We start from the raw sequence: 22,036 nt of genomic DNA, 5'->3' as shown, positions 1-22,036 counted from the left end.
AAGGATTTCAATGAACTTTTTGAAACACTTCAAAGACTGAAAGTTGAAACATTCATCAGTGGACCACTCCCAGCAAGAGGAACAAACAGGTTTTCACGGTTGCTTGGGCTCAACACATGGCTGCAAAAAACCTGCAATATAAAAGGAGTGAACTTTATTGACAACTTCAATCTTTTCTGGAGTCAGAGGCAACTGTTTCAACGGGATGGCCATCACCCAAACAAACTTGGTTCAAAAGTACTAAAGGACAATATCTACTTCTCCCTCCATCATCCTTCTGCTGTGTGTGCCAATCCATTCAACCTGAATGGCACTCACACACCTGGACATAGTATGAAAGACCACAGGACTTCATTTCAGCACCTGAATGGACATATTGCTGACACATCACACAAGGACAATGATAACACCACTCAGCCACAACAGCAACCTCTGCTCACGGATACAATCTCAGCAGAGCTCTGCCCACAGAGCTCACCACAGACAGACTGTGACATATCAGAACTGCTCCCAGATTCAGCTCCCAAGGACGACTTTCTGGAAAACAACGAGGGAAACCAGGACAGCATTTTACACCCTCCAATAACACCAGAGCAACAGCCCATCTCACCTGACACGTTATCACTCTCTCCAGCATCTCCACTTCTGTGCTTCTCAGAGAAAATGGAACAACTGGTGTCTGCTGGAACCAAACTATCACACTCTTTTGCTGCAAGCCCCCAGATTCCAACCAAAAAACGGCAGGCCCCAAAACCCCCAAAGCTTTCGGGCCCAGCTCGCCCTCCCCCTCCCCCTCCTCGGAGAGCTCTTCGGCCTCTGCCACAGCGCCAGGGCCCACAGCCTCCCCCATCGGCTCGAGGTGAACCAAAAACAACTGATACCAGCTCTAAGTGAAATATCTCGGTTCCTTGCTATGAAAACAATAACTTTATCAAATGTTTACAGAACAAGCGGGAACCCAGTGTGCCTGAATCTTTCTCTATTGCTGTTCATTTACATGATAGAAAATCTAAGGCCTTCAACAGCCGTACAGCAAACCCATCTAATCTGGTGCCCATTACACGCCAAACTAAGACTGCTGTGGGGACAAAAAGTAAGACTATAAAGTTAGCACTTTTAAACATCCGCTCCATTAAAAATAAATCACTTCTAGTCAATGACTTAATAACCACACACAACCTGGACTTCATGTTTCTAACTGAAACTTGGCTTGAAGACAGCTGTAGTGCAACGGTCCTAAACGAAACATCCCCTCCTAACTTTACTTATATGAGTGTCTGCAGAGCGGGTAAGAGAGGTGGCGGCTTAGCTGTTCTTTTTAAAGATGTTTATCAATGTAAGCAAATATCATTTGGGAATTACCCCTCTTTCGAATATCTGGGTATTGTGTTAAAAGGTGCTCCACGTATTTTACTCATCATTGTTTACAGGCCTCCAAAATACTCTCCAGCCTTTGCTGAGGATTTTACTGAATTGCTATCAACAATTGCCTCTGAGTTTGACTGTTTTGCCATCGCTGGAGATTTTAACATTCACATAGATAACGCAGAAAACAATATGGCAAAAGAAATCAAAACTGTTTTAAAAACTTTTGATCTGACACAGCATGTACACGGTCCCACACACAATCGTGGACACACTCTAGATTTACTTATCAGTACGGGTTTAAACATCTCATCGATCGTTATTAAGGATGTAGCACTGTCTGATCATTTCTGTATTTTCTTTGATATATTAATCTCTCCTGCCGTTGAAGCTAGAGCTGTGTCTGTCAAGAAGAGATGCTTAAATGAGAACACTGGTGTGCTATTTATGAAGGCTATATCTTTAAAACCAAGCATATCTGCTGACTCTGTTGATTTTCTCCTTGATTCTTTTAACTCAAAAGTTAAGAGTGTAATTGATGATATTGCACCTGTTAAAGTCAGGAAGAATAGTGGCAGACAAAAAGCACCTTGGAGAAACTCAACAGCTGTGCAAAATATGAAAAGACAATGCAGAAAAGCAGAACGCATGTGGCGGAAGACAAAACTTGTAGTCCATTACAACATCTACAAAGACAGCATCCACGCTTTCAATGGGGAACTAGGCAAAGCCAGACAGACTTTCTTCTCAAATATTATAAACAGCAATATAAACAACACACGCACTCTTTTTGCTACTGTAGAGAGACTGACAAACCCCCCGAGCCAGATTCCCATAGAAATGCTCTCAGACAGCAAGTGCAGTGAGTTTGCTTCTTTCTTCTCTGAGAAAATCAATAACATCAGAAAGGTGATCAGCACATCCTTGAGTTGCTCTGGGGTCAGGCAGATCAGACCACAACCTGAGAAAGTAGTTACTATGTCTGATTTCGAAGAAATTGATGACACAATTTTGGTAGAAACCGTACAGCACCTTAAAACATCAAACTGCGCCCTTGACACACTTCCCACATCTTTTTTCAAAAGTGTGTTAAACTGTTTAGAAGCAGATCTCCTAGAAGTTGTAAATGCCTCACTTCGCTCTGGGAATTTTCCGAACTCCCTGAAAACTGCAGTTGTCAAGCCCCTCCTGAAAAAGAGCAATCTGGATAAGACCATCTTGAGCAATTATAGACCGATCTCAAATCTTCCTTTCATAGGCAAGATCATTGAAAAGGTTGTCTTCAATCAGCTGAACAAATTCTTAAGCTCAAATGGATATTTTGACAATTTTCAATCTGGTTTCCGATCGCATCACAGCACAGAGACAGCTCTCATAAAGATAATAAACGATATTCGCTTAAATACTGATACAGGCAAATTATCCGTGTTGGTACTACTCGACCTCAGTGCTGCATTTGACACTGTTGATCACAACATACTTCTTGACAGGCTGGAAAACTGGGTGGGGCTTTCTGGGATAGTCCTAAAATGGTTCAGGTCATACTTAGAAGGGAGAGGTTATTTTGTGAGTATGGGAGAACATAAGTCTGAGTGGACATCCATGACTTGCGGAGTCCCTCAGGGCTCGATTCTTGCGCCACTCCTATTCAACCTGTATATGCTCCCAATGAGCCAAATAATGAAAAAGAACCAAATAGCCTACCACAGCTATGCAGACGACACACAGCTCTACTTAGCCCTATCGCCTAACGATTACAGCCCCATTAACTCCCTGTGCCAATGCATTGATGAAGTAAACGGTTGGATGTGTCAAAACTTTCTGCAGTTAAACAAAGACAAAACTGAAGTTATTGCATTTGGAAACAAAGATGAAGTTCTCAAGGTGAATGCATACCTTGACGCTAGGGGTCTAACAACTAAAAATCAAGTCAGGAATCTTGGTGTGTCACTAGAGTCAGACCTTAGTTTCAATAGTCATGTCAAAGCAATAACTAAATCAGCATACTATCATCTGAAAAATATTTCAAGAATTAGATGCTTTGTTTCCAGTCAAGACTTAGAGAAACTTGTGCATGCTTTCATCACCAGCAGGGTGGATTACTGTAATGGCCTCCTCACTGGCCTTCCTAAAAAGACCATAAGACAGTTGCAGCTCATACAGAACGCTGCTGCCAGGATTCTGAGCAGGACCAGAAAATATGAACATATCACACCAGTCCTCAGGTCTTTACACTGGCTCCCAGTTACATTTAGGATTGATTTTAAAGTATTATTACTGGTATATAAATCATTTAATGGGTTAGGACCTCAATATATTGCAGATATGCTCACTGAATATAAACCCAACAGATCACTCAGATCATTAGGATCACATCAGCTAGAAATACCAAGGGTTCACTCTAAGCATGGAGAGTCTGCTTTTAGCTATTATGCCAGCCGCAGCTGGAACCAGCTTCCAGAAGAGATCAGGTGTGCTCCTACAGTAGTCACATTCAAATCAAGACTCAAAACACATCTGTTTAGCTGTGCATTTACTGAATGAGCACTGTGCCACTGTCCGTCCGACTGTTACTGCACTTCATTTTATTCTAAATTGTTTTAATTTACTGTATTTTATTTTTATCATAATTTTCATTTTTTCATTATTTCTTATTTTTTTATTCTAAACTGTTTTAATTATTCTGATTTCTTTTGATTATTTTAATTACTTCTATGTAAAGCACTTTGAATTGCCATTGTGTATGAAATGTGCTATATAAATAAACTTGCCTTGCCTTGCCTTGCCTATCTATCTATCTATCTAAAAATCTATCTATCTATAGACCAACGCTACTTTTGCGTCATCGAAGGGTAACGCCCCCTTTTGGGGGAAAACACCTCTATACTGTCTATGGGAAAACAAACGGATTCCCATGAGAACAGAACTCGCACTAGATCTGCAAAGTTTCTTGATAGCAAAAATGGCACAAACTTAAAAAAGCTAACGTTACTGAATACGGGGTTACAGAGGTGTCCCTTTGAAATGGTCGAAAACTGGATTAATGACCCCACACAGCGGCCAAATATGGACTATTCAGACATCTAACGTTACCACTATCTCGTGGAATCACCAAGTAAGTAGCCTTTTTTATTTATTTATCATTTACACACTCACAGTAGCCTATTACAAACTACTAGACGATGAGGCCATGTCACTTGGATCATATTTAACTTGATTTAAGCTATTGACAGTTTTGTTGTCGACTAGCTATTAGAAAGACTAGCTGTTAGCAGCTAACGTTACCTTATTAGACTATGTCAATAGCTTAAATCAAGTTAAATATGATCCATTCATCGTCTAGTTTGTCATACTGTGAGTGTTAATGAAAAAAAAGGCTACTTACTTGGTGATTCCACGAGATAGTGGTAACGTTAGATGTCTGAATAGTCCATATTTGGCCGCTGTGTGGGGTCATTAATCCAGTTTTCGACCATTTCAAAGGGACACCTCTGTAACCCCGTATTCAGTAACGTTAGCTTCTATAAGTTTGTGCCATTTTTGCTATCAAGAAACTTTGCAGATCTAGTGCGAGTTCTGTTCTCATGGGAATCCGTTTGTTTTCCCATAGACAGTATAGAGGTGTTTTCCCCCAAAAGGGGGCGTTACCCTTCGATGACGCAAAAGTAGCGTTGGTCTATCTATCTATCTATCTAAAAATCTATCTATCTATCTATCTATCTATCTATCTATCTATCTATCTATCTATCTATCTATCTATCTATCTATCTATCTATCTATCTATCTATCTAACCATCCATCCATCCATCCATCCATCCATCTGTATGTCTATCAATCAATCCATCTATGTATCTATCTCCCACCAAAGCCTGTAACTGGTGTAATAGATCAGAGCTCAGATGCTCACCTTTGGTCAGCATATCTGACGAGAATACAGTAGGTCACATCAATAAAGAGGAGATGAGCTGAGATCAGGATCTGATCTAGACTAGTGTGAGCGCTGGAAGTGCTCTTGTGATGGTAGTTGGTTCATTTTGGCTAGTGATCACAGCTTTGTAGTGTGTGTTATTCAGGTCTGTAAGAGAAAATCTAAGGCAGGAACACACATCTGACTCTCGCCTCACACACACACACACACACACACACACCTCAGGTGTGACATCTCGTGGAGCGAAGCCTGTGCCACCTGTGGTCAAAATCAGGTTTAACTCTTTCTCATCACACCAGTCGACAAGCGTCTCCTGAACCAGACAAAAGAAACACACATCAATAAACACACACACATTTACAGTACATTGGCACATCAATAGAAAGTAAAGCATTTATACACGTCTTTACTGTCACTTTTGATCAATTATTAGTAATTCTTTAAAAATACATACCTTGATTTCATCAATTTCATCAGGAACGATTTTGTAAGCCGAGATGGTTCCTCCAAGCCTGAAAACCAAGATCAGAGTTTGAGAACAACTAGACCTACAGGGCCATAAAGGTGATGTGTTTGTAGAAATCTATCAAGCCTATATTTTATTGCATGGCACCATCCTGTGGCCAAATCAAGAATTAGGACAAACAGAGATGGGGTTTATGTGTGTGTGCGAAAGAGAGAGAGGGCGAGCAGGAGAAAAGCACTTGAGGCAGAAGGTGTAGAGCAGCAGACAGGTCTTATGTAAGGTCTCTTTTCCCTTCTCCCCTTTTGTGTGCATGTTATTTTTAGGAAACTATAGCATCATATTTCCTTGTGACTGCAGTTAGGCGCGCACACACACACACACACACCAGGTGACCAAAACATGTACCTCTTTATAAATAAAAAAATTACATTACAATTGTATATATATAAATATATATATATACACTCTCAGAAAAAAGGTACAAAAGCTGTCACTGGGGCTGTACCTTTTCAAAAGGTAAACTTTTGTCCATTTCAGGTGCTAATATGTACAGGTGCTAATATGTACATTTTATGTGATAATATGTACATTTTAGGTGCTAATATGTACATTATAAGTGTTAATATGTACATTTAGGTGCTAATATGTACATTTTAAGTGTTAATATGTACATTTAGGGGCTAATATGTACATTTTAGGTGCTAATCTGTCCATTCCATGAGCTATATATATATATATATATATATATATATATATATAAAACATGTCATATAACATGTCAACATATATATATATATATATATATATATATATATATATATATATATATATTACAAAACTTTAGCTTAACTTTAACAAAAATGAAAATAGATGAATAAATGTAGGGCATTATGATTATCTAAATCAATTTGAAAGTTTTTATTCCCCGTTTACAAAAAGTTTATTTTTATTTTTATTATATTTAATGTTCTCAAAAATCACATTTTCACAAACACATTTTATTTCCATTTAATATATATGACGAGGTTGATTCTTTTGAACATACTTTACTCCTCACTATGCAGAGCAACAGTCACACCTGTCAGGTAAAACACAGCAACCCTCGAGTGTTATTGGCTTCACTCTTTGCATAAATAACATTATACTAATAGCAAATAACTTTGGATCTTTTCTTCTGTTTCCAAGGAAACCACTTCAGACTACAGCCTCTGGTGGCAGCGACTCTCTCTCTCTCTCTCTCTCTCTCTCTCTCTCTCTCTCTCTCTCTCTGTGTGTTTCAGAGCATTTGTGATGCTAGACTTTAGACACACGGTTTGGGCTCAGAGAGTGCGCCTGTCCTGAACGTGTGGAAAACTCGTTTATGAACAACAGAACGTGCCTGAGGTTTATTCTGCTTAAAGTGAGATACCTGTGCTTTCATTTCAGCACCTCTCTCTCTCTCTTTAAATGTGCAGTAAAGTTACCCTAAAATAAATATACTGTCATCATACTCACTCTCATTTCATGCAAACTTTTCAGGCTCCAAAAAGGAGAAAAACACATCTTGGCAAACGTGCTGCGTAACACGAGAATGAACCTCATTGGCTCATGCTAAAGCTCAAGAGTGATGCGTAACATGTCTCAACTAATAAAAGTCAAGGAGGAGATTCTAAAATGTGTGGCAGATACAGTCAATGGAAGTGCATTATGGGATACAGTATCTCACACAGTGGATGAAATCAGAATAGCATACTTTTTTATTTTATTTTACTATTTCTGTTACACACTAGAGTTCAAAAGGTTTGGGTCAGTGCATTTTTTTTAAAGAGTATTTTTGTTTAATTGATCAAAAGACTTTTATAATGTTGAAAAATATTCAATTTTAAAAATAAATGATGTTCTTTTGAACTTTCTAGGCTATTCGTCTAAGAATCCTGAAGAAAATGTCTATCTTAGAGTGATTTCTGACGGATCATGTGACACTGAACACTGGAGTAATGATGTTGAAAATTCCGCTTTGTATCAAATAAATAAATTAAATTTTACAATATATTCACATAGAAAACAGTTATAATAAATTGTAATAATATTTCACAATTTTTACTGTATTTTTGATGCACAGAATGTTCAAAAACATGAACAAATCTTAAACTAAATAGCTCTCTATTTACGAGTACTAGAAGTCATGGATGACAAATCCATGACTTTTTTTCCGATTAGTGATTTAAAAAAAATACTTTTTATTTTGAAGTATGATAGTTTGACGTTGCGAACACAGGCATCTTACCATCGTGACCAGCGGGATTGCAACAACATGCTACATGTTAATAAGTCCATTTATAGAAATGCCAAGGAAAAGTGCCTATAGTGAAAACACAAACGCTCTAAAACATTTCGAGGTACTGACATCCTCCCTTGCCGACAGGACTCCAGTGATATTTCTGGCACAGTTAAACAGTTGCACTTTTCCCTGCCAGAATCGTTGCCCGTGTCTTTCTCTGTCTAATGGAAGAGTTATGACTGTTTAATCGAACCCTGCTGTCATATAGACCCTGCCACACTTAAAAACATCATTCCTGGCCTCGCCGCCTTCCTCAGGGTATGAATAAAGAAAGACAGAGAGCGTGTGCCAGAGGAGGAGAACGCATCCCGTCGCACACATCTGTGACCCAGCTTTACTTCTGGATGAGCTCCCAAACCAAGGCCATCTGCTGCTGTGATTTCATTAATAATGGAGCACCTTTGTGCTGAATGATGGCTTTCGGCGCACTTTAAAGCACTGCTGGAGGACGCTGGGACCCTACCTGAAAACACTCACATGCTTACTGCACTGAACATCTGAAGTATGGATGAGTCGCTGCATACCATGAACCTTTCATTAATAAATTAAAATATTACTATAATAAACATGTAGGAAAAATTGGCTTAATTTAACAATAATTTAACTAATAAACAAAAAAAAATAGTATTATAAATATGTAAAATAAACGTAATTATATTATGTAATAGAAATGTGCACTGTTGTACTATATATTGAGCAATTTCATTAAGAAACAAACAGATAAATCTTTTGAGAAGTTAATAAAACATGTGTTTAATTAAAGGTAGAGTGAAAATCATGTTCAAAATTTCAGTCAAATCATGTTTGATATTTTATTAAGATAAAAATATTACTATTAGAAAAAAATGCTTAATTATACAATGAATGCAAACCATGTTTGAGCAATAAAACAAAAATATTACTATTATAAACAAATCATAAAAATGTGTTTAATTATCGGGGGAGTGAAAATCATGTTTAAAATTTCAGTAATAAATACAAATATTACTATAAAAAATGTATAAAATGTGCTTAATTACACAATATATGCAAATCATGATTAATATTCTATTAATAAACAAATATTATTATAAAAATGTAATAGAAATGTGCACTATTATACAATAAGTGCAAAACATGTTTGAGCAATTTCATTAAGAAACAAAAAGATTATTCTTTTGAGAATTTAATAAAAATGTGTTTAATTATAGAAAGTGAAATCATGTTTGTATTACTATAAAAAATGTATAAAATGTGCTTAATTACATGATAAATGCAAATCATGATTAATATTTCATTATTAATGTTTTAAAAAATGTACATTTTTTAAAATATTATTATAAAAATGTATTATAAAAAATATTATAAAATATAAAAATATTATAAAATATAAGTGCAAAACTTGTTTGAGCAATTTTATTAAGAAACAAAAAGATTATTCTTTTTAGAATTAAATAAAAAAAAAGTTAAATAAACTTTTTATTTAAACTTTTTAGAGTTAAATAAAAACGTGTTTAATTATAGAGAGTGAAATCATGTTTAAAATTTCAGTAATAAATACAAATATTCCTATTATAAAAATGTAATAAAACATGTGTTTAATTATACAAAAAGTGCAAAAACATGATTAAGCATTTCAATATTTCATTTACAAAAATAGGTGATTTTTTTTGTTTTGCTTCATTGTAAAACTGCAAAATATTATATTTTATTGGTCTTAAAAATTCATTTTCATTATGCAAAATATGATGAAACATTTTTTTCTTTAGATTTTTAGATGCAAATTGAGATTAATTTCCTCAAAGCATGCTCAAGGTCAGCTGAACTCTCTCTAACAAGCCAGGGTCAGGGTAAGACGAGCCACATGCCACCGATCTGATTTATTCACGGGCTATTTTTAGTGCCACCAATTAGTTTGCAGTCGCGTGAGGACAACGCGACCCGTCCTCGTCTGATAGCCGTCTCTCCTGCAGCGTTCACACTTAACACACATCCGCTTCATCTGACAGTCTGTCATCTCGCTCTCCGCTAAACCACCTGGGTTTATATTTCACCTGACAGCCCGTCCAAACACTTCCTCCTGAATTCATTACAAGGGAAGCACAGTGTTTCAGGGCCAGTTTTCTTAAAGGGATATTTTGCTTCAAAAAAATTAATAATCTGTCATTTATTCACGGTCATGTCGTTCTGAAGCCGTATGACATTTACATGTTAATATTCACGTTATTTTACATATGATATCGTTCTTCTTCGCCTGTGTTTTGATCAGGATATTCTGTACTCGTTTAACGAGATGCGTAATAGCGCCCCCTACCGTAAAACAGTGAAAAACGGAAGGAAAGAGTTGATATATAAAGTATAAGATAATGTGATTTTCTGTGTGTATTTGGATGTGGTTGCACTGTTTGATATGCATCTCGCACATTTCATTCATGTACAATGACACTTCATTACAGTTACAGCGCAGTGTGACATTGAGTCGTTCTGACATTAATATCCATCAAGGGTTCAATGCAAGCACATGTTCTGCATGTTTAACAGCCTGAACTCCTGACGAGCATTAAGTGATTAGCATGACGTGAACGTCTCATCATATGAGCAGTGAAGCTAACAGGCCACCGAAGCCGTTCAGCGCGTTACAGAAATACAAATATTACAATAGCAAGATTTAAATAACTCGAAAAGCATCAAGGGAGACGCTTTAAGTGAAAAATGTGTGTGTTTTGTGGTGGTCACTCACAAGGAAGGGTCGTGCACGAGGTCTTTGAGGTTGACCCCGCTGCGGTCCTCAGCGAGATTGCGAAAGCAGCTGTCACTTACTGCAACACAAACAGAGATGATAGAAAACAAGGTTATAAATGCTGTTTACATAAAGGTACAGTAGATATTGTTCATTCAATGAGCAGATCACTGTAAAAAAATATTTTCATGATTTGTAATCACAACATTTTTTCTTTTGTCAAATCTACTTAAATAATTTATGTAATTCAGATAACATAATATTTTGAGTTTATGGTGATTAAACCAATATCCTTCATTGTATTAACTCACTTTTTCCAGTTCAATGAACTTAAAATTTTAAGGCAACCAGGTTACTTCATTTTTTAAGTTAAACCAACAATATTTTTTACAGTGTATGAGGTATGTTCACTACCATGAAGGGCCGGAGTGGGGCCACTTTTCAGCCCGGGAGTTTTAGGCCCAAGACCGGCCCACTTTCTCCATGGTGTTGGAAATTGGATAAATGAGGCAACAGTTCAGCTCTTACTATTGTACATTTTTATTAATTCCACACTGTAAGAAAAATTTTCAAGATTTGTTATCACAACATATTTTCTTTTGTCAAATCAACTTTATAATAATTTATTTAGTTGAGATAACTTATTATTTTGAGTTTCTGATGATTAAATTAATCTCCCTCTTTGTATTAACTCACTTTTTCCAGTTCAATCAACTTAAAATTTTAAGGCAACCCAGGTTACTTACTTTTTTTAAGTTAAACCAACAATATTTTTTACAGTGTAGTAATCACAACATTTTTTTCTTTTGTCAAATCAACTTAAATAATTTATTTAGTTCAGATAACATATAATTTTGAGGTTCTGATGATTAAATCATTCTCCTTCATTGTATTAACTCACTTTTTCCAGTTCAATGAACTTAAAATTTGAAGACAACCAGGTTACTTACTTTTTTAAGTTGAACCAACAATATTTTTTTACAGTGATGGTTCAACAGTAATGTAAAGGTTAAATAATAATTCACTTCAGCTGAGAAGTTAGCAAAAAAAAAATCATTATAATAATTTTTCTGCATGGGTATCAAATTGTGGTAATTTACTCCATTACTACACCCACTTCTAAACAAACAAACAATACATTTTGGTTTATCATGTACCATCATATACTGTTCTTTCTTAAAATTACAGAGAGATTTATGGATATCTACTTTTGTTATCCTGTCAATAGCGTTAAAAATGATGTTAGAATAAAATGTTATATAAATCAGGCTATGAATAATATATTTACTAATCCCTCTGTAAATGTCTATATAATATAAGCAGGTGCAGGACTGGAAAGTTTGGTGTATATCTATATATCTATATAAAAGCTATTTTGGTTTTTTGTGTAACACATGTGATCAGTTTCATTCAATCAGCCCACAGGCTCTGAATGAGCCATATGGTCAACATGATGCTTATCTTCGGCACTGAATCCTTCACAATAAGAGCGGCAATGTGAATGAATGAAGAAAGAAAGATGAAGTCAAGTTTGGTTTCATGTTGGGTTTAAAGAGCCCACCTGGAGCAAAGAGTATCGTGCAAACCTTCATCATGATACAGCGACACGCTGAGCTAAAGAGACGAGTTCAAACACGAGATCAGGAGCGACAGATAAGGACGCTGAGGAAGATGATGATCTGCACTGGAATCAGGCTTCAAAGGAATGTTAATGCAGCCAGTGCGAGATAGAGGAAGACAAGAGAAGGAGAACATGTTTCTGCTTTTGTTGGCCGCTCCAGCGGATAGGAAAGCTGATGGATATCTGATGTCTCTGGTTAGTCATGGTTTCTATACCAGTTCTATCCTACACAATATGGACCATTTTGGACTAAATTTTGGGCATTTTTGCACCAAAACTGTTTAGCATACAAAACAAACGAGAGTGCTGACGTGTAGCCCTAGTGAAAATATACCAAAATGTATTTGAAATACATTGATTTTATGCTAATACATTCACATATTTATGTGCTTAATATAAATACCTTGCAATTGTACTTTTTGGTATACTTAATTTATATAAAGTATGCTAAATTGGAACAACTAATTTTGTACTTTTAGCCTGAATTAGTGCTTAGGTCCAACTAAAGATACTGAAGTATATTTGATTGTGCTAAAGTGGAACTATACTTTATTTACACTTTAAATATCTTGCATTTAAAGATGTCATACTATCCTTACTAATGCTATCAAAAAACATTTTAGGGTTACTATTAAGAAGTGTGCAAGTTAATCAATTAATCACTTATTATGAAATAAATGTATTTTAAATAAATACTCTCCATATATATATCCAATTCGTTAAATGTTGGCATGAAATGAATGGCTTTTCTGAGGTAACGTATATGACGTTAACGTTACGTGACATCAAGCTGCTTTATTCACGTCTTTCCGCGTTGAGACGGTGATTAAGCGATTTCATGAGACACGATATGGATTTCTATAAGTTGTACTGTAACTTTTAACATACCTTCAGATGTTCAATCATGTTTATTTCATGCTAGCTGAAGAGACGATCCGTTTAGCTGATTCTCTTGATCTGAGGCGGCAACAGCGAGATTTCACGTCAGAGCGCCAAAACTTATTTAGTATTTAGTACGAATTTCTATGGACATAATTTGAAACCTGAGACTTTGTTTAATGTCAAAAGTAACAAAGCTCAAAGCTTATTACGATTTATTGGATGGGAGAAGCGAAAACACTGAGATCGATTGGGAAAAAAAAACATTATAAAAACCCAACTTCCTGTTTCAACCGGAAATATTTCAAAACTGCTGGGAAACCCAAACGCATTTTTATCCATGGTTGAAATCAACGGGGTCGCTGTGTCCATTTCTTTTACTGTCTATGATTTTTATTAAAGATTAGCAGGCAATAACTTTCTCCATTTTCACTGTGTATTTTGAGTGTTGCAATAATAATCATAATTGGTGGTGTTTGCACTATCATTCAAAAGTTTGGGGTCAGTAAGATTTATTTATCTTTTTTTCTGTAAATTGATCAAAAGTTAAACTAATGACATTTATAATGATTTTTAAGTTTTATATTACAAATAAATGCTGTTCTTTTGAACTTTCGCTTGTATCACGGTTTCCACAAAAATATAAAGCCACACAACTGTTTTCACCATTGATAATAATAATCAGAAAATATTCATATTAGAATGATTTGTAAAGGATCATGTGACACTAAAGTATGACTGGAGTAATGATGCTGAATGAAAAAAAATCTACAGCATCTCTAGCCATATAGCACAGCTTTTCTACTTTCAGCGTGAACAGACGAAAGTTGGAACGGTAAGTTTCTTTGAACGAAAAGCATCAGCTAAATGTCAAATTAGTAATCAGAGCATGCTGGTCAGGGTTTAGTTAAGACCGTGAAGTATGGCTCCAGGACAGGGAACAGGTCCAGCGGCCCCATGCCAAACACATTCCTGCTGCTTCTCCATCTGTACTGCAACTGGGACGAGATGGAGCGCCTGACCTTTGACCCGACCCTCATCTGCCCCGATCGGGGAGAGCCGCTGTTATCAGTCTGAATGAGGACACAGTGCAGTGCTTCATAGTAAGTACACTTAACACATCACATGCACACTGATACCACGACTGGACCCTGAAAAGTGCAATTTCACACATTACACACACTAAATAATGCATTAATAGCATGAGTAGTATGCTAGTATGCTACTCCAAAAAATATTTACTGTACTACCTCTGCCAGGAGAACATGCAAGCTGAATAAATTTGGATCTGTTTTGAATAACAGAATATTCATTAATGTTATCTGCCCAGTCAAGCATCCATATTTCTAGGGCTGCTCGATTTTGGGGGGAAAAATCTAATTGTGATTAAAAAAAAAAAAATTGTGCCAAAATTTATCAGTATGACTAAAATAAATGAATAATAATAATTATTATTATTATTATAATACCACCACCTTTTTATTTTTGGTATATAAAAAGTTATTACACAAATAATAATAATAAAAATATATTATTATCATTATTATAATACCAATAATAATAATAATATTTTTTTATATTATTATACCAATGTTAATTATAATAATAATAATAATAATAACAAACCTTTTTTATAATAATAATTCCAATAAGTAAAATAATCAACATTATTATTACTATCATTATGCCAATATAATATTAAATATATTTATTGTTATTATAGCAAAAATAATATGACTTTTTATAATAATAATAACAATAATAATTCCAATAACAAAAATAATAATAATTATTATTTCTCCTGTCATTATACCAATAATAATAATAATAATAATAATATTTTTTTATTGTTATGTCAATAATGATATAAGAAATGTTTCAATTGTAATATTTCATTGTAAAGTAAGACAATCTAGTATTTTAGAAAAACTTAATAATCATATTTTATGTACAATTGATATTTATGGCTTAATTTTCAAACATTAAACCATCAAACTTTTATTTTGATGGAAATTTGCAGGGAGACCTTAAAGCTTCTCGGGTTTCTGTTTTATTTTGATTAATCATGCAGCCTTACTACTTTTCCTCATATTTACTCTTATGACAACAAACACCTAGAAACACAAGCTAAAGCCATCAGTAACACCAACATCATGACAGCAAGTCTTGCATAGACAAACACCTTGAATCTGTCTATCATATCAGAAATAAGCAAATGTTTGTTATGTCAGACTGCTGTTAATTGCATTATGCTAATTTTTCACAAGGTCACGTCTGGTTAGTTCTCATGTTTCCTTCAGGAGTCGCAGAGTTCAGATGCTCTCAGGTGAGGTAAACATGATCAGCAAACAAGACCAAAGCCAACAGGAAATGAGCCGATCGAACCTCTCAATGAGATAATTAGCAATGGATTAATTAATCAATGCTGAACCCAGAGCAAGAAAGCATATTATTTAAATGCCTCCGCAAAAGACCCCAATGACAAGCAATCCTGCGGGAGAACAGGAAACAACGAGGAAATGGACGAACAATGACTTTCTCTCCGACTGCAGCTACAAGGTGACAGAATCCCAAATGAGCTTCATACATCCTTTTGTTCTTGACCAAATACACTGCATGAAAAATCCATAGGATCATAGTGATATTTTATACCAGCGTCACCAAGACGGAAAAGGTTACCATGATATTGGCTCTACCATGCATGCTGATCACACTATGGGCATTTTTATGCATGCATCTGTGTTATTTTTGGTTAAGAAAAGCTATTAACTGAAATCAAATAAAATATAAAAACAAAACTTATTTTATTTCAGCTAGTTGCCAAGGAAACATTTCTCATTTTTGTTTTAGAAATAACTCAATTAATTAAACACAAAGGAAATGTATAAAAAATACATGTACATTTTTTTTTATATATAAAAACGTACTATTTTTGTGAGGACTCTCCATATACTGTACAAACTGTATATTTTATCCCCTTAAACCTGCCCAACACAGGAAACATTGTGCATTTTTACACTAAAAAAATAATAATTCTGTATGATTTATCAGCATGTTTACCAATGGGGACCTCCATTTATTTGTTAAATTTACTTTAAAAGAGTAATCTGAATAATATTTCAGATCACGGACGGATGTAGGAGCTGTGCTATTATCATATTCTCAGATACTGTAAAATACATTAACATGGCTACCTGTGCATTAATTATAAGGGAAATGTTTATACTTTTCCAAGGTTTTGTCCTAGGCACTGAAAGATTCCCGCCCCTAAATTGACTTTAAAACAGTAATCAGAATAATATTTCAGATCATGGATGTAGGAGCTGTGTTATTATCATATTTTCAGATAAAATGCATTAATTACGAGGGAATATTTACACCTTCGGGACCATTTTCCAAGGTTTTGTTCCCCTCGTTCAGAATGAAGGAAAAGAAGTGCCCCATAGACGGCAGCTCAGTGTAATTAACACAAGGCTTACGGCCTCAGCTCTCCACCAATGGCTTCTGCAGGAGATGACATCACTGCTTTGTTTGCTTGCATGTCTTATTGGTTAGTGGGGTATCAAATGATCCAGAGGCCCCTGGGATGTAGATTACAGCAGCTTACCGCTGTTTATAAACCCAGCCTTTGTACAAAGGAGGGGCCGACATTAAACCTGAGGGAGTTATAAGGCTCCCAGCAGTCCAGCAGAGAGAGAGAGAGAGAGAGAGAGCGTTGTTGTACACATAGCAGCTTCTTAATTCCGCAGCTGGGTAAATTTCCAAATTAATAAAGGTTTCACGGTGCTGGGGAAAATATAGTAACACAGCAGATAAGATAATCTAATATAAGCCCTGCGTATCTTAGCAACCTTGTTCATTCTGAGAGCGGCAGCGATGGGGTCCGCGGAGGGATCAAACACACACCCCAAAACACTCTTTCTAAACACACAATCATTGCATGCATAAACTACTGAGGAATAAACAATCTTTTGCCAACAAATAACTTTGATTAAAACTACATGCATTTTTTTGCAGTGTAAAAACGCTGTGTTGTTGACGTGAAATGTTTTATGGTAATGTGCTGTGGTGTGACAATAGAAAATTTGATAGATAGGCCTAACTGTGCATGCAGTTTCATGAGCCCTATATTAACTGAGACGAGATGGAATATTTGTACTTGTACTAAAATGTATACCACATCAAGGGGCCTATTTGCAAAGTCTTGATTTTGTTTTTAAGCTTGAATGTTCAAAAACACATCATTTCCCCATGTTTTATATTGTTGCGGCTCCTCTCTTTCCCAGTCTGTCAGTTTCACGAAAGCATCGCTATCCAACTATGGATAAGTTCTGCCGTTATCATAGTTCAACGAGTCGGTGTTTCCCGAAACTATAGATCTAACGAACATTCGTAAAACAGCATCGTTAAGTTTGTACACAGTATCGACCTGTGGTTAGAAGAGTAGTTTCTTGTTTGCATGACATGTGGACACACACGATAAATCCTTATCTTGAGCAAAATAAGCACGATGATATTCAGTACAATCTGTATCTTTTATTTATAATACATACAAATGTCATTTACGTCTTTTAGTTTGTCAAGCGCCGTTTTTGAAGAGTGCGCATGTGTGGACGAGCTCTAGTGTAAGAACGAGCCGATGATTGTATCTGGAAATAAAGAAAAATAACTGAGAAATATTCCTCTGTAATTCATAGCAAAACATCTCAAATTCGATCTCAAACAGATTGATTAAAAAACGTTATTACTCCACCACGTGCATGACATCATTAACCAACGTGGTTGAACGACAAATTTGCGACAATATGTTTTCGGGAAACAGTCGTGACTATCTAGTTGATCGTACTATGGTAGTTATATGCAGCGAGTTACGGCGTTGTACGGGAAACACACTCCTGGGGTGCGTTTCCCAAAAGCGTCGTTAGCCAACTATGGTCGCAATTTCCATTGAACTCTATTGGTAATGACGGAACTTGCGACCATAGTTGGCTAACGATGCTTTCGACGTAGTTCGCTGATTCACTACCATAGTACGATGCATCGTTGGAAAAATCAACTAGCTACCCAGATAGCAAACTGACATTGAATCAACGTGGAAACGACGTCTCTCATGACATTGAAACAACGTTGATTTTGCTCATCGAATTAACGTTGAACCAACGTCAGACGCGGCATTCTTCAAAGCTAAATGAAAATCGAAAATTGGTTTGCTTTCATAACGTTGAAACAACGCGTTGATTTCAAGTTGATTTTCCGTTAGTTTTGAAAGAATGACGCGTCTGACGTTGGTTCAACGTTAATTCGATGAGCAAAACAATGTCAGATCAACGTTGTTTCGATGTCATATTTCCACGTTGATTCAATGTCAGTTTGCTATCTGGGTAGTCACGACTGTTTCCCGAAACCCATTTTCGCAAAGTATCGTTCAACCACGTTGGTTTCGCACGTGGTGGAGTAATAACTACTTTTAATGAAACTGTTTGAGATCCAATTAACGCTAGATTTGTTAATATAAATTACAGACATGTCATCTGAGGACTATTTCTAATTGTTCTCAGTTATTTTGCTTTATTACCGGACTCAATATTTGGCTCGTTCTTACATAGTAGAGCACGGTCGCACATGCGCACTCTTCAAACACGTTGCTTCAAATCTTTTGACAAACTAAAAGACGTAAATTACATTTGTATGTATTCTAAATAAAAGACACCGGTAGTGCTGAATGTCAGCGTGCTTATTTTGCTCAAGATAAGGATTTATTACTTCCAAATGTCATGAAATATAGAAACGATGCTTCTAACCACAGGTCGAGAGCTGTCGTTCAAACCACACAACTTTGCGATGCTGTTTCCGAATGTTCGTTGGAACGATGGTTTCGGGAAACACCGACTCGTTGAACTATGCTGATAACGACGGAACTTGCGACCATAGTTGGCTAACGATGCTTTCGGGAAACGCACCCCAGTTTAGTTCCTGTCTCTGTGAAGCCCCTCCTTCTGAAAAGCACACTGTGCTCTGATTGGTCGGCTGGAGCAGTGTGTTGTGATTGGTCGAGTGCTTCGAGCGCGTTTAGGAAATGTATAAACGGCAGTTTAACACACTACTAACTAACTCAACCAGGCCCCGCCCCTTTATTCTGCGTATGAATTATTTAAATAACGAATATTGTGACGTGTTTGTGAGTAAATGCTCACATATAGTCTAGAACTACAATAGCATGTCTTCACACAACGCCTCAGGACTTACATTATTCCTCTCAACTGAACTGTCAGTCAATAAATGGGAAAAGAAAGTAACTTGGCACTTTTACGTAACATTTAAAAGTAATCTGATTACATAATGGACGTTACTTGTAATGCATTACCCCAACACTGATTTATCAGTGGTCTGCGGCACTAATCGCATTAAGGGTTTGCTCATATCACTAACACTAACTTTTAGCACAAGTAATAATGTTGCATGCCTCTTGCGTATTTAAACCACATTACATAGACACATACTGCCAGCATAAGTGTTTACACCCACGCAGGCGTATGAAAATTAAAATCTACCCAATGGCCCTCTTTAGGGCAGTTTTCCATCACATATCCTTATGAATTTTATCAGATTTCAGTGAGAGACGTTGATGGGGGAAGCCACTGGAAATGCTATAAGTGGTGCTTTTAGTACAGTACAGTACTAGATATCTCCTGCTGTTGGGGTCAGGGTCAAAGGTCAATCTTAAAGTCACTGTTCTGGAGTTATGAAGGATGAGAAACATGCTTTTAGTGGGCTCAAATAAACATGTGAAGCCCTTACCATCAACACACGTCTTTGCGTCATTACGTCGCACATAAAGAAGAGTCTCGACTGGAGGTGGATATTTATAGACTTTTCTCACAGCACTTGATATAATTAAACATCAATTTGATGCTGGATCCAGAAAGGATCAAACGACAATCACAAGTGACAACTAGAGATTCACCATGCTGTAAAATGCAAAAGACTTTGGAGTGGCGACAGAAAAAAAGAGACCCATAAGAAAACAAGGATAATATCGGAAGGGCATTAAATGTAGTCACGGATTGCTGATGTTGAACATTTAACAAATAGAGTGCCGAAGTGATGACGTCACTTTGTAGGACAACCTGGAAGCTAGCGGCGCATGGGTTCCCTCGGTCGAAAAGCAATGCATTTTCCCCATAGACTTTTGGAAAATCGCAAAAAATAAGATCTGTGTTTAACAAACACGTTTTGTCAAGCAAGATAATCTTTACAAGTTAATCCAAAATTTATACATTTTGAGGCCTATATAAAGATTTTAAAAAACACAATCAGACACAATAAAGTTTAAAAAAAAACACAAGCAGGTTATAAATGTATGTTCTATGTCATAGATCAAAACGTGAAAATATTTAGAGGCTTTGTTCACCAGAGACCTTATTTCAGGCGATTTAGCAAAAACCCATTCAAAAATCCCATAGACTTTAGAGCGAGGGAACCGTAATGCTAAAATGCTAACTCACTTCCGCGTTTTGGCCTACAGAGTGACGTCGTGACTTCGGCACTCTATTGGGCCCTATTTTAACGATCTGAAACGCAAGTATCAAGCGCAGGGTGCAAGTAACTTTGTGGGCGGGTCTTGGGCGCTGTTGCTATTTTACCGGCGGGATACATGACTCTTGCGCTCAACGCAAGTTTAAAAGGGGTTGGTCTGAAGTAGCTTCATTATTCATAGGTGTGGTTTGGGCGTAACGGAAATAAACCAATAAGAGTTTCAAATCACATTCCCTTTAAGAGTATTATGAACGAGGTGCACTTGTTCCATGGTCAAATACTATTATAACAGCGCATTTACCAGGCTAGGATGGGCTTCCAGGTTAGGATGGGCCAAACCAATTGTGGGTGGGCTGTGTTGCAGTGGTGTGTGTGGCTGTTGTTAGTATGCAGTGGTGGGCTGTGTTGCAGTGGTGTGTGTGGCTGTTAGTATGCAGTGGTGGGCTGTGTTGGAGTGGTGTGTGTGGCTGTTAGTATGCAGTGGTGGGTTGTGTTGGAGTGGTGTGTGTCTGTTGTAAGTATGCAGTGGTGGGCTGTGTTGCAGTGGTGTGTGTGGCTGTTAGTATGCAGCGGTGGGCTGTGTTGGAGTGGTGTGTGTGGCTGTTAGTATGCAGCGGTGGGCTGTGTTGCAGTGGTGTGTGTGGCTGTTAGTATGCAGTGGTGGGCTGTGTTGGAGTGGTGTGTGTGGCTGTTAGTATGCAGTGGTGGGCTGTGTTGGAGTGGTGTGTGTGGCTGTTAGTATGCGGTGGTGGGCTGTGTTGGAGTGGTGTGTGTGGCTGTTAGTATGCAGTGGTGGGCTGTGTTGGAGTGGTGTGTGTGGCTGTTAGTATGCAGTGGTGGGCTGTGTTGGAGTGGTGTGTGTCTGTTGTAAGTATGCAGTGGTGGGCTGTGTTGCAGTGGTGTGTGTGGCTGTTAGTATGCAGCGGTGGGCTGTGTTGGAGTGGTGTGTGTGGCTGTTAGTATGCAGTGGTGGGCTGTGTTGGAGTGGTGTGTGTGGCTGTTAGTATGCAGTGGTGGGCTGTGTTGGAGTGGTGTGTGTGGCTGTTAGTATGCAGTGGTGGGCTGTGTTGGAGTGGTGTGTGTGGCTGTTAGTATGCAGTGGTGGGCTGTGTTGCAGTGGTGTGTGTGGCTGTTAGTATGCAGTGGTGGGCTGTGTTGGAGTGGTGTGTGTGGCTGTTAGTATGCAGCGGTGGGCTGTGTTG

General features: G+C 37.1%; 1 protein-coding gene across 8 annotated transcripts in view; it reads right to left on the bottom strand.

Moving 5' to 3' along the window:
* gphnb (gephyrin b) overlaps positions 1–22,036 on the bottom strand; it is an 88,965-nt gene that overhangs the window by 52,600 nt on the left and 14,329 nt on the right. For 7 of the 8 annotated variants that reach the window (XM_039690230.2, XM_039690231.2, XM_039690233.2 and 4 more), the window contains exons 2-4: positions 10,799–10,877; positions 5,748–5,805; positions 5,514–5,606 (exon numbers count right to left, since the gene is read on the bottom strand). In XM_039690230.2, the coding sequence (XP_039546164.1) occupies positions 5,514–5,606; positions 5,748–5,805; positions 10,799–10,877 (230 nt within the window). Of the gene's footprint in view, positions 1–5,513; positions 5,607–5,747; positions 5,806–10,798; positions 10,878–13,307; positions 13,544–22,036 lie in introns of those variants that run through there. The other variant, XM_089118925.1, reaches the window with a different exon arrangement.

The sequence above is a fragment of the Pimephales promelas genome, chromosome 13 (genome assembly GCF_988280905.1).
Source record: "Pimephales promelas chromosome 13, fPimPro1.hap1.1, whole genome shotgun sequence".
Classification (NCBI taxonomy): Eukaryota; Metazoa; Chordata; class Actinopteri; order Cypriniformes; family Leuciscidae; genus Pimephales; species Pimephales promelas.
This window is presented reverse-complemented; position numbering and strand designations above follow the sequence as displayed.